General features: G+C 49.7%; 1 protein-coding gene across 1 annotated transcript in view; it reads left to right on the top strand.

The window, feature by feature from the left end:
* The first annotated feature begins 817 nt into the window (after positions 1-817).
* The window catches only part of GNAI2 (G protein subunit alpha i2), an 89,377-nt gene continuing 76,402 nt past the window's right edge, over positions 818-13,792 (top strand). The window contains exons 1-3 of the mRNA XM_025204339.1: positions 818-946; positions 5,919-6,060; positions 11,571-11,731. Of these exons, the coding sequence (XP_025060124.1) occupies positions 825-946; positions 5,919-6,060; positions 11,571-11,731 (425 nt within the window). The 5' untranslated portion in view covers positions 818-824. The remainder of the gene's footprint in view (positions 947-5,918; positions 6,061-11,570; positions 11,732-13,792) is intronic.

The following is a 13,792-nucleotide window of genomic DNA, read 5'->3' as shown; positions in this document are numbered from 1 at the left end:
GGAGGAGGCTTGCTTGTTCCCACACTCTTCTTGATTGATTACCTTTTTTCCTGATTGACAAGTGCATCCCTTTTTTATAAAGTCCTGGTCTGTATGTCCTCATGCTTCTATAGTCCCACTGGCAGTCTCATAGATTCATAGATTGTTAGGGGCTGGAAGGGACCTTGCAGATCAACAGGTCCAGCTCCTTTCTCTGGATCTGGTCTGCCCAACTCTTGAGCCTGTCCAGGTCTGTCTGTATCTACAACCTATCTTCTGACGTGACCATGTTGCCCCATAACTTGGTGTCATCCGTGAACTTGGCCAGCGAGCTTTTCACTCCCCCATCCAAATCATTGATAAAGATGTTGAAAAGCACCAATTCAAGCATGGACCCCCGAGAGAGACCACTGGCCACTTCGCGTCAGGATGACACAGATCTGTTCATGAGAACTCGCTGGGTCCTACCCTGTAGCCAGTTTCCTACCCACTGAACTGTTGAGCAGCTAAGCTCACAATCTTCCAGTTTTCCCACGGGAAAACTCAGCTAGTGTCCCAGGATTTGAGAGAGACTTGAAGTAGCATTGGGGCTTGAGCAGGGAATAAGGGTGAACAGGTTAATACTGTGCCATATGTGCACTGTTCCTTTGCCATAACTCTCTCTGCAGACCTGCTGCAGGACAATAGCCATGGTTCCCATAACATCCCAAGCCAAGTAGCACTCCAGGCGGTGCTTGACAGTGTCGTCAAATGCTTATACACCAAGAACATCGGAGACACCGGTACTGGGAGCCAGTGTGTGGCTGGAAGCTGAACAGCCACAGCTGGGTGACCCTGTCCATTGCATGACCATCCTTCTACATAGCAGAAAAGTTTGGGGTAGAGTGGCAACTTACGGCATTTCTTTTTTCTCTCTCTCTCCAGGTGCAGGAGAATCTGGGAAGAGCACAATTGTCAAACAGATGAAGTAAGTAACATCTCCCTTGATTTTGTTGTTTGGATTTCTGTGTCTGCCTCTCTCCTACAAGCCTGCTGCAGGAGCAACGGGTCCTATGTTCTGCGGATACTCTTAAATAGGTGATGTTATGCCAACGTGTGTGACTTCAACACCAAAAATGGCGCAGGCATTATAAAGGCTGTAGATTCCATTAGGCCCAGTAAAGGTACATCCATTACCAATGGCTGGTCTCTATTTTCTCAGAAATAGTGATTTTCATGTTGTTGATTGTTTTAAAATGTCTTTCCCATTTTGAGCGTGACTAACTAGGACAGTGGTGTGGGGACAGCAATCAGATGCAGTTTCAACCATATAGTAACAAATAGTTGTTTTACTAACACTGTATTAACACTGCATTTTCCCTGCCAAAGGCAGACAGCATCTTCAGAGGAGGAAGTCTGGTCACTTTCCTGAACACCTCCTTTCCTTTAGCCTCATGCTCAGAATGGTTTCCCTGTGCAGTTCTAAATGTAGTTTGGTCCATCTCAGATGATTGTTTGGTGGCCAGTTCCCTGATGGTTCAGCCATTGTGGAGTTCCCTGGCATCTGGGTTCTTGCTCATCTCCCTGGCCAGGACTGGTTATGCTGCTCTGGGAGGCAGGACACCGTATTAGATGCTCCTCTCTTACACTGGCTTGTCAGTCTGTTTGGTTTTTGCAGTGCATCTACCTCCTTTAGAGGAAATATTTTCTGTCCTGAGGACATGTCCAATGCTCTAATGAACCTTGCTCAGAGGCTGAGCCCATCTTGTGGGCTAAGAGCATTCATGGCAGAAGCATCTTGTCTAATTGCTTCCTAGTGCTGAGGCCATGCTTCAGCCTGCTCATCCTGCAGATGCCCCAGAGCCATCCCCTTTTTCTTTGGACAAGAGTCCTTTTTGAGTGCCTGCCTGGAAAAAAGGGGAGCTCTGTCCAGCTCAATTGTCTCCACCCTATCCTCTGCTCCCATTGCACTGAATGCTCACTATACACTGGACTGGTGGTTTGGTGTTGCAGTGTAGTTAGTGCGAGGAACTGCAGCAGAGGAGAAGGTGAGGGAAATGTTTATCTACATGCTATTTTTGCCTTTTAAATAAAGCTGCTCAGTTCAAGCAATCAAGTCACGTAAACCTAGTGGCACCTCTGCAGGCCTTTGCACAATGGCAAATTCTAATCCCATTCCCAGCTCCACAAGAGGTAAGGTGGGCACAGCCACTTGGAAGAGAGAAGAACAAAATAAAAGCCTTTGCTGCTTTTGATTAAACCTCCCCATGTAGCCATGCCATCTAATTTTAGACGTGACATTAATTCGGGCTGGTGTGAAATACTCAGCACTTGATTCATTCAGGCAAAACTTCAATCTCCTGGCCACCCAGGGCAAATTGCCTTCTGAATATTTCATCAATATGCAATTAAATATGGAGGGTAACATCAAAAATGCATCTGGCCATGATTACATAAAAAGGAAAAAACTGGGCTGGAAGAGGTAAAAGTGGGGAAATGGAAAGCACTTGTGTGTCTCCCTAATGGCTGGGACATACAGCACAGTGTGCGCCTAGCAGGAGGTGCTGTGTCCAGAGCTTGGAGCACGGCTAATTGCTTGCTGCCATGTTGCTTGGAGAGGTTTTGCAGCCTATGCAGAGCTCTGTGCTACTCGTGCCCAAGCTAGCAAGCTTTACAATCAGCTGAAGGGTTTCTGCACAAATCTCTTCCAGTGTAGAAATACACTGTTACAAATACCCAGCCAAGCTGTCTGAGATTGTGCCACATCCTCAGATCATCTGCTCTTACCCTGAAAGTCAATCCATGGAATAATGAAGGTGGGGTTTGGAGCTTCCTCCTTCCCCATGAATTGCTTTTGGACCCTGTGGATTTTGCAAAAGCAAACTGCACTTGTAAACATCTGCTATAGAGAAACTGAGAGACCCTCCACAGCAAAGAGGGAGGAGCCTGACTGCAGGAACCCCCTGGATCTGTTGGAATAAGCTTCCTGGGGAAACCAAAAGCCTCAACTAACAGCGAAGAAAGCTGATTCTCAGAGACCAGTCATTTCCAAGCCTTTATGGCTCGCAACACGTGGGAGCTTTACTTTTTTTGCTCCTGTCACTGTGGCCCTTATCTCCTTAGTATTTGATAACTTGGAAGGAGGACAAGCCACAGCTGAAGAACAGGCAGCTCCTCAGTGGACATGGCTGAAACTAAGCAGTAGGGCTTTGTGGTGGGAGGGTTTTGGACTGGGACTGGGAAGGGATGGGTAGAATTCCCAGCACTAGTGACCACAGTGAGGTAACTTAATTTTCAGTGCTTCAGTCCACTGATTTTTTTTTTTCTTTCTTCAGAGGGAAGAAGGGCAGGGGGTTCACAGGTCCATGGGTCTCTCTAGATTGGGGTGGGCAAAATCTGGCCTGTGGGCTAGATTGGGCCTTCAGTGGACTCCATTTCCCAGTGGCCCTTGTGTGTTGTTGCAGCCGGTTTCCATGGAGACTCCAGGAGCGGCAGGGCCATGACAGTGCCGGGCCAGGGTTTCCATGGAAACTGGCCCCCAGCAGCACTGGCAGGTTGCACAGCTGGGTGGGGAGCTGCTCTGGGGTTGGGATCTTGTGGCAGTGACAGTGTGGTCCAGAGCCAAGGCAGAGCTGCGATCTAGTGCCTGCACGCTGCAGGCAGGGGCATGGAGGCAGCGGATTGCAGCTCTGCCCTGGCTCCAGACTATGCCAGCACTGCTGCCGGATCCCAGTCCCAACCCTGGAGCAGCTCCCTGCTCAGTTGTGCGCCCTGCCAGCGTTGCTGGGGCTGGTCTCCATGGAAACGCAGGGCCCCGCTTTTTCTGGGGTTTCCATGGAAACCAGCTACAGTGATGCTGACAGGCTGCTGGGAAATGCAGTTTGGGTGCCAGTCAGATCCACCATTTTGTCCACCCCTACTCTTCATTGTCAGCTTTTTAGACCTGATGATCTCGTGTTATGTCTGTCCAGCACCAATGTAACTGGGCCCTGCCTTTGGTTGGTGCATCTATGTGTTCTTGTAATATAGAAAAAACTCATCAGAATCAAATGTAGTTAAATAGACAGATGCTTTATTACATTGTTTGTTTCTGTACCTCTTGTTAAGAGTGCATGTGAGGTCTCCTGCAGAATGGGAGCCTAATGTAATAGATCACTGTTAGATTAGCAGGGAGGAGACTAGAGTATAATAAGAGTGGCTGTAATGTTTCAAGAAAATGTTTCTGTCCTGAAGTGCTGCAGTCTGGCTGTTTTGGGTTTTTATGCTTCCCTTCTCTGCAGCGTCCTGGAGCTGAGCAGGTTCCACTATGTTGCCCTGTTTCTATTCTAGCATGTAATGCGTAGCAGCACTGCTAGGTCTTAAATATGAAATTATTATACTGGAAGCTGAAATAATCATTTTCTGGAAAAAAAACCCAACCTATTGTACACTGAAAAAATAAGTATGCAAATAAGTGTACCAATAATTCTTCTTTTTTAAGTAACACTATGTTGCCATATACTGTTGTCATCATACCCTGCACTACTCTACTTGATACTGTCAACTGTGAGGTTTTATTTAACTCTTTCTCTGATGGGCTAAACTGAAGTTTTTACTATGATTATTCCTTTCTCTTTGTTTTGTGATTGAGGTCTGTGTATTGTAAATCTTCTACACTTTATTTTGCAACTTACTGTATTGGGTACATGCCCGGGATTTACAAACGAGGCAAACACAAAACCCCTTTGACTTTCTATTGATTTAAGTCTGTATATAGCATTTAAAATAAAGCTGTTAGTATTGCACAATAAGATTTAGTTATGTGATCGTTTTGCAGTTACTTTATATTGCTCATTGCAAGTCTCCAGTTAAAGATAAATGGCAAATATTACTCATCCTTGTTTTAGTCCCTGTCAAATTCCAATTTAATTGAGAACTGGTGAGATCACGTGATCCAAGTAAGCTAATTCAGCTCTGATTGTCAGTGGAGTGATTTGCATGTTTGTGTTTTTCCCAAATTTTAATGACACAAAGTATCATACATTTTTAACACTTTCCTAGTATTATCTATCGTATATCATATGAGGGTTGAAATTATCCTACAGATATGATAATTATCATACACCTGGCAACACTGAGGCTTAGAAAACTCTGACAGGTAGCAAATCAACCTGAACTGATTAGCTGATGGGGGACCACTTTGCTGCTGCAGACAGAACTGACTAGCATCTGTTCAGTGTCACTACTCTGTGCCTCTTCGCAACCCTTTCAGCCACAGTGAAGCCAAGGGTTTTCTTTCAAGTATCTGCATTTGGGGGAGTGGGAGGAATGGCAAAAGACCTCAGTCCCCTGCTGCTCCTCTGGGATGGCTCAGGCCTGGGGATTCTCAGCCTTGCCGTTCCTAACTGGTCCAAAGGGGTTAAGGCCATGCAACCTTTCTTTTAATGGCAAGGTGGATGTGGGTGTGCCTGACGGTGATAACTTTGATTAGCTAATATGAAAGCTAAATCCAGATCCAGGTCTGGGTCCAGGTCCAGTCCTTGGGTAGGAAGTTGCTGTGCCCTGTGTTCTTAGCAGGGTGAGGATAAGAGTGCCCTGTTTTAGGCATTGCTGAGGGAACTCCCACCAGTCAGTATCTAGTACCTTTCTGCTCAGTTTTTCCCCTGAGAACTGGGCAGCATCAAAGGGCAGATGTTGAGCTCCCATGCTGCTTCTCAGCAAGGTACCTTTTTTTGGTGCCATGCTTAGAGGTGGTACCTGTATGGCAGGCAGGCAGACCTCCCCAAGGAAATGCCTCACCTCGGGATGCTTCCTGCTTTCTGAAGTGGGCAGTGTGTATTGAGCAAGCCAGGCTGGCTTCTGAAGATCCCCACTGGTGAGGAAGGCTGAGTGCAGTGTGAAGGTGGTTTCTGGAGGAACTTCTGACTTGTTTTGTGAAGAACTGACTCTGTTCAATTTCCTGCCCCCTCCTTGTCTTCCAGGATTATCCATGAAGATGGCTACTCAGAAGAGGAATGCAGGCAGTACAAAGCTGTGGTTTACAGCAATACCATCCAATCTATAATGGCCATCATCAAAGCCATGGGAAACCTGCAGATTGACTTTGGAGATCCAACAAGAGCAGTGAGTTGCCTTTTCTCCAGGCCCTGTGAAATTTCCTTCCTTTCCTTGGATGCTGAACCTCCTGTATGATGCGTTTCTGAACCCAAGGTTTGAGGGTTGTGTGATGGGTGGGAACTTTAAGTTGCTGGTCCAGCAGTCCCATTCAAGCTGACAGTAGTCAGCAGCAGTTGCTCTTAATAGACTTCTAAGTGTTGTGCATCTGTCAAGTGTGAAGCTTGCATACTGTAATGCAGCTGCTTGCAAAGCCCCAAGGGAATTCCCTCTAGCTGCCTCTGACCTACTGGATCCCAGCTGGAGAGGTGTGTCCCTACTGCATGGGGCTGGGATTCAGCATAGTTGGGCTTTATTCCTGGCTTCACCTTCTGTTTTCTGTGTGATGTGAAGCAAACTGTGTCCTGTTGAGTACAGATAATACTGAACCCACCTTTGGTGTTCTGAGATCTGCAGTGAAAGGAGCAGTAGCCAGTCTAAATGGCCTGGCTGGGATGCCTGCAGCATTGATTTGTATCCCAAGCAGCCTAGCAGTCCAACATCACTGAAGTTTTAGCAAAATCAGGTTGATGGGGATTAGGTGTTAACAGCCTGTTCCAAAAAGGGTGGGGCTCATTAAGTGGGTGCTTCCCAATCTCCTGCCATGCTTCCTCCTGCTTTGGTTAGATGGTGGAACAGCTTTGAGCTCCTCCTCTATCATAAGAGAGCCCAGTAAGATCTAATGAAGCCAGTCTCCTGTCCCAGTTTTACAAGCCTGGAGCGCTTAGGCTCTACATCAGGGGTTTTAAACCTTTTTTAAGGAGTGTACTCCCCTTTGGAGGGGGCGGGGCAGGAGGTGCTAAAGGCCAACTGGTCGTGAAGCCAGCGGCAGGGGGCGGGGAAGTGGTGCATAGGGGCGCAAAGTGGTGAATGGTGGGGGCATGGGGAGCTTGCACACGGCAACCACCATTCACCACTCCACACTGCCGCCGTATGCCACTTCCCCCCACCACCGTATGTACCCCCTGGGGCCATCCCAAGTACCCCCAGGGGTATGCCTACCCCTGGATGACAACCCCTGCTCTACATCATCCTCTTCTCCCTGGCTTCAAATCGTGTTCCATTAGTGAGATCCTGGCTGCTGACAGGTGCTGATAACCTGGCTTGAATCCTGTGGGGGTACTCAAGATTCTTTTGTGGTTGTTCTCTTGAGTAAGCCATTCTACGATCTCTTATTATCTCTCTGCTGGCAGGAGTGGTTCTGTTGCAGGAGACTTTTGCTAGCATTTGGTTTAACTTCAGCCCTACTTAGAGCAGTTTTGCTCACTGGCGTGTGTCTTGGAGGAACAGTCATGTCCATTGTAGCCTGATTTTTATTTATTTATTTTTTGCTTCTATTTTCAGTGCTTGTGATGGCAGAGAGGGAGAGAAAATGTCTTCTTGTAGCTTTAAAATGCTAATCACTTTTTTTGGCATTTGCCCTTATCCTCTGAATAGAGAACAAGAATAGCCAGATTTCTACCTAGTCCAGGTTTGCTTTGGGTGATCACCTGAAATTAGAAGCATTGTAGACAGCCTTGACAACAATGCAGTGGAGATCCCCCACAGTTCCTACCAGTCCCAGAATGCAGTGTTTCACCGTGGCCAAGCAGCCAGATGTGGATGGCTTGTACCAGCAGCCTAAGGCTCCTTTGGTTAATTTTGTCCTTGGACAAACGATGAAAATCTTTTGAGACTTGGTGCAGGCCAAGGGAGAGGCTCTTCTTTTCAAGCTGGGCTCACCCCATGATTGTTAGTATAACAAGATCAGGCAAACCAAGATCAGTGTGACTCACTTCCTTTTGCATTGCAGATAGGATCTGGGATGGGCTAACACTTGTTCTGATAGCTCTCCCCATTTGCTATCAATGGTTCCTCTTATAGCACAGATCTGTGGTGAGAGCCCTGGCATTGTGTTGCTAGAGCTCAGGCTGGGGTATGGTCTGATGACAGGGCTCACAAGAGGCTTGCAGAAGCTGGATCTGTTGCCAAGCTGGCAACTGCACCAGCACAACAGTCCTTTCCCCTCTTGCATGGGGACCTTAGTCTCCCTGTTCACATGTCACACTGCAAACGGAACTTGTAGGTTCAGTTGCTACAGGCCAAGCAATGGTTGTATTATTTCATGTGTCTCCTGAGCTGACACAGTTGCTCAGGCACTGCTGCTGCTCACCTCTGGAGCTAGCTCCAGATCCAGCCCAGAGGGCCAAAGAAGTTTAACATCCCTGACTTGCAGCTTTCTACAGGTGAGAAGCACCTCCAAGGGCTGGACCTGCAGTGGCAGGAACTTAGTTAAGTTAAAATATGCTCAGAAGACCATGCAATGTGTTGCAGAGGAAGGCATCCCCTCCTCTTGCCCCATTTCAATGATCCTTGCTAGTCTGAACAAAGGGGAAAATTTCTCCCTGATCCCAAATTCATTTGAACCTGTGTGCATGAGCTTATCCTCACTCAGTAACTCGATCCAGGAAGAGCACAGGCCATCTTCAGATGGTTCCTCATCCTGACAACGGGTGCGTGCGCCCAAAAGCTTGCTAAGAGAATTTTTTCAATTGCAGTATTCTAATATTATAAAAACCTTAATCTGTCTCTCTGTCTGTCTATAATGCTTTATTTGCACTCTGGTTGGCTGACTGAAACAGTCAATCAGAATGCGAAGAAGTGCTTGGACAGGAGGTGGATGCATGGCGCAGCGCTGTCATGATGGCAGGGACACGGGATAGAGCAGAGGGGGGCCAGGCCAGCACAGCTGGCCTCGCTCCTCCCCGCCCTGCTCCCTGGAGGCAGCGGCAATGGATTGGGGGGTGGGGAGCAAGGCCACTGGAGCTGGCCCAGCCCTCCCCTTTGCTCCTTGGAGGTGGTGGGAGGGTGATAAGTGTGGTTGGGACCCTGCAGTGGGGGCGAGGCCACCAGGTCTGGCCTTGGCCTGCCCCTCCCCCCTTCTGTTGTCACTCTCTGCAGGGCCGACATGGGGGTGGTGGGGAGAGGAGCGGGCCTCTGCGGGGAGGGGAGGAGTGGGTTCGGGACCAATGTGGGGAGAGAGGGAGGAGTGGAGCCCGAGGCGGGGCAGAGAAGCTGGCCTGCCACGGGGGTGGGGAGAGAGCAGTGGGCCCGGCCTGACTAGATGTGGCTGGGGAAGGGGAGGAGCAGGCCTCTTTCTCCCCTCCGGCCCAGGCCCACTCCTCCCTCTCCCCTGTGTCAGCCGCTAGCCCTCTCCTCCTGTCCTTCTGCTGCTGCCGAGTCGGCCGAATTCTAATATTATAAAAGCCTATGTCTTTCTGTCTGTCTTTCATGCTTTATTCTCACTCTGATTGGCTGACGGAAACAGACAATCAGAGTGCTCCAAGCATGGGGGAGCACCGCCATGGTTCCAAAGCCACGCCAAGGACTGGGTGGGGTGGGGGAGCCGGAGCCAGCAGCACTGGCCTCTCCTCCTCCACCCCACTCCCTGCAAGAGGCACTGCAGCAGCATGGGCCCTTAGATCGGGGCAGGCAGTTATTTTGGGCAGAGGGCTGCTTACCCAGTTTTGGCAGGCTGTCAGGCCGCATGGGTAGCCCCACCCCTTGACAGGTGCCCCGCTCCTGGTCACCATCTTGGGACCAATGTCGCAGGGCCAGCGCTGGTGGGGCAGAGGCTGGCAGGGATCTGTGGAGCCAGGCTGGGCTGCACCAGCAGGGAGTGGGGAGCTGGCCCAGCTCCATAGAGCCCCTGCCGGCTGGGACCCCATGCTCCTGCCACCCTGCTCTGGGGCCCACTGGCACTGGCCCCGGGACACCCGTGCAGGCCCCGTGCTCCCACTGGCTCCCCGTGGTACAGGCGGGGGGCAGCGCACAGCCCCTCCCCACCCCATGCCCGGCACCCCCCACTGTCTGTCTGTCTGTCTAATGTTTTATTTGCACCCTGATTGGTTGTCTGGCAGCCAATCAGAGTGCAAATAAAGCATTACGGACAGGAGGTGGCGGCAGCACAGCGGAGTTTGGAGGCGTCCTTGGAGGCGGCAGCGGGTGGTGTGGGCCCGGACCCCAGGCAGTGGTGAGGAGAGAGGGAGCGGCCCCAGGCCCAACGTAACAAGGGGAGGGGGACGGGAGGAGTGGCAATGGTGTGGGGAGGGGGAGGAGACAAGCGGGCCTGGGCCTGACACGTGTGGGGAGAAAGGAAGGGAAGAGTGGACCTGGGCCTGACACAGCAGGGGTGGCTGTGTCAGGCCCCCCCCCGGTCAGTCTTGATGGGCAATTTGGTAAGTCCTTCATATTCATCTTCTTGGGGCTCCTGTTCGTCTCCAACTTTCCGTATTAGGATATGAACAGACGGGCAAACTTGTACCAAATCAAAAGGCAGTAGGAATGAAACAGGACTAAGTTACCATCCACTGCAGGGTAGGAACACACATACAGACAGTTACCACATCAGCTGCTCTACAGTGAATTCCCTCTCCTTTTAACTTGCTCTAACTTGTCTGTCCATCTGTCTGTCCATATATGGATTGTTGCCCAAAGAACCCTACAGACATATGATGAGCTAGGAGTGCTGTTGTTCTTGCTGTCTTTCCCCCCCTTCCCCAGCTATTGTAATTTTGTGTGCGAGCAAAGAGGAAAAAACCGCTGAGTAAAAGCAATGACTCCGGAATGACCCTGCCCGAGTTTGCGGGCTGTCAATTTATGGGCTAATCCATATTGCTTGCTACTCTTTCTCCCAGGGTAAAGTAACCAAAGATAAGCCATGACAGCACTTTTTTTTTTTTTTTAATTATTGATGTTTAGTTTGTCTGCTTGACGTCAGCCCTGCATTTGATGCAGTTAAATCAATAGAGTCCTTGAGCCTGAGCTTTCCCGCTAGAGCCATGACATGTACAGCAATGGCTTCTTTTCAAAGATTTGAAGTGTCATTTGCCCTATTATTCAGGGAAATGCAACCTCTCTTTGGCAGGGTCTTGGGGTGGTTCTGGGAAACTGCATGCAGGCCCCCTAGGGCTGTGAAGCACTGCACTCCTCTGGGCCACAGATCTGAACAAGCTTCAGTGCAGTTGGCCTTCGCTATAGGGCAGTGGTGTCCAACCTTTTTATGGTGAAGATCAATATTTGTAAATAAAGGGCACCCCAGGATCTACCACTCCTGCCCCTACCCTGCATCCCGGACAAGCCGCCCAGGCTCTGACCCTACTTACCCAGTCTGGCCCAGGCGGCAGTGGGTGTGACTCAGCCCAGCCAAGTGCGTCCTGCTGCTCCCAGTCGTGGAGCCTCTGACAGACTGAGATCAAAGGTCAGAGGCTCCACGATTGACCAGTTCATCGAGATTGACTGGTTGGTGACCACTGCTATAGGGGATGGTCATAACCCCATCATCTGACCCCAACAGTCTTTCCCGCCCAAGCGCAGGGAGGCTGGACCTGATGATTTCATGAAGTCCCTTCCCACCCCTAACATCTATGAGTTTACAAATCTGTGAGAAGCACCTGGTGTTCAGGAGCCTTATTAATGATTTTGGTTTGCTGTTCTTGCAGGATGATGCTCGGCAACTATTTGCGCTCTCTTGCACTGCAGAGGAGCAGGGAATCATGCCGGAGGACCTTGCCAATGTGATCCGGAGGCTGTGGGCTGATAATGGAGTCCAAGCTTGCTTTAACCGTTCCCGAGAGTACCAGCTGAATGACTCTGCTGCATAGTAAGTACCTCTCCTTCATGCCCAAGCCTGATGGAAACCAGGGCTAACAGGTGCTTCACACAATGTGTGTCAAATGCCAGCTTGTGCTGAGCATGAAAGCCAAGGCTGCATCACACTCAAGGTGGCTTTCTGCCTATGATTGGAACACAGCCCATGCACATCATCCTACTCCATGAATAAAAATTTTTGTATGAAATTAGCACGATTGCTTTGACCAACAATTGCCATGGTGCCATATCATGAGACTGCTAGCTTTGTTGGGTGATGCAACATGGCATGCGTTACAAAGACCTTTTAGATCAGAGCAATGTATAGCTGTTGAGTCAGAGGGGTGCTCTTAGCAGACACTCCCAACATCCATGTGAGGGACATGAAGGATACCAGTTTCACATTATAGAAGTGTTTTGCCTTGCTCTGTTTCACTGTTTTTGTTAGTTGCTACGGAACTACAAAGGGGTTAATACCATCAGCCATAGATTGCATGTATGCAGAAAAGCATACAATAGCTTTCAGACAATATTGAGAACTGTTGTGAGACCTGTCTGTAGCCATCTCTAGTAAGCCTGTCTGTGAGGCCAGTCTGCAGCCATTAGTCTGGCTATGAACAGAAAACTGAGTGGTAGAAAAAGGGGCAACCTCTGAAGAGCAGAATCTGAGTGAAAGTGGCAGAGGCTGCAGGGGTGCATCTGCTTCCAGTTCCAGATGTGGGATGCCTGGGATAAACTGGGCCACCTAATTTCTAGGTGAGAGAAGTGCACACGTGGAGCCCAGAGTGTTTTAACACCCCCTCCCCTTTGCTGCTGTTGTGCTTTATTCCTCCTGTTCAGATTAAATGATACTTTGTTTTGAAAAGGCTCTTCAATGTCTCAGACAAGGTTCCTTGGGTGAATCTGATATCTTTTATTAGACCAACCCAAATAGTTGGAGAATAGTTATTAAGCAAGCTTTCGGGTTCAAAAACCCTTCGTCACACTAAGGAAGTTTCAGCAGTTGGTGTGTGCTCTTCCTGGAAGACACCTTGGAAGATTATTGGGTCCAGCCCCCTGCACAAAGCAGAAAAGATAACTGGAGTCAGGTGACCCCAGCAGGGTGACTTTCTAGTCTCCTCTTGAAGATTTCCAGTCTGGACACCCTGACTGAAGCTTTTCCTAATGTTGAGCCTGAATCCGTCTTCCAGGCGTTTGTGGCCATTACTCCTAGCTTTCCCCTTGGGTACCCTGGTGAACAGTTGCTCACAGAGTGCTTGATGTACTCCCCTAATCTTAGCCATCTTTTCTTCAGGCTGAAGAGTCCCAGATCCCTCCGCCTTTCCTTGTATGGCTTGCCATGTAAGACTCTGATCATACAGGTGGCTCTTCTTTGGACTCTCTCAAGCTTGTCCATGTCCTTGTTAAAGTGTGGTGGTGCCCAGAACTGGATGCAGGTCTCACCAGTGCTGAGTAGAGTGGAAGAACTGCCTCCTTGGTTTTGCTGGAAATGCATTGATTGATGCATGCCAGAGTGTTGTTTGCCCTATTGGCTACATCATCGCGCTGCCGGCTCATATTCATACTGTGGTATGAATCTTGAACCCTGGGGTGGCAGCTTTGCAAGATTCCGCCCTGGGGAGACATAGGTTGTAGGAGGTGCTCTTGGACTCAGTCATACTGCAGCTGGGCCGGAACCCTGATGGCTGGTTTCTTAATCACTAGGCCTGTGCGAAGTGGCTAGTATTCACTTTGGATTCGGATTGGGCCAATTCAGGGGACAGTGATTCGATGATTTGAATCACTGTCCCGAATTGATTTGGCCAAATCAGATTCGGAGATTCGGCCACTGCCAAATCATCCGAATCTCTGAACTGGACAGGCCCCATCCCCCGCCCAGTCTCCCAGCCCCATCAGTGGTGGTCTCGCCTGGCCCCAGCTGCAGGTTTTTGTTTTTTTTTTAAAGCCCCCACTCACTGGCTCCTGCTGGGAGAGGGGGGGCGCGATCCCCATGCTGTGTGGGGGGCTCTGCCATGAGCCCCCAGAAGCCCTGAGGCCACTGCAGTAGCTGGTCAGGGCAGCCATGGGGAGGGGC

This window comes from Alligator sinensis, unplaced genomic scaffold (assembly GCF_000455745.1).
Source record: "Alligator sinensis unplaced genomic scaffold, ASM45574v1 scaffold858_1, whole genome shotgun sequence".
In the NCBI taxonomy this organism is placed as follows: Eukaryota; Metazoa; Chordata; order Crocodylia; family Alligatoridae; genus Alligator; species Alligator sinensis.
This window is presented reverse-complemented; position numbering and strand designations above follow the sequence as displayed.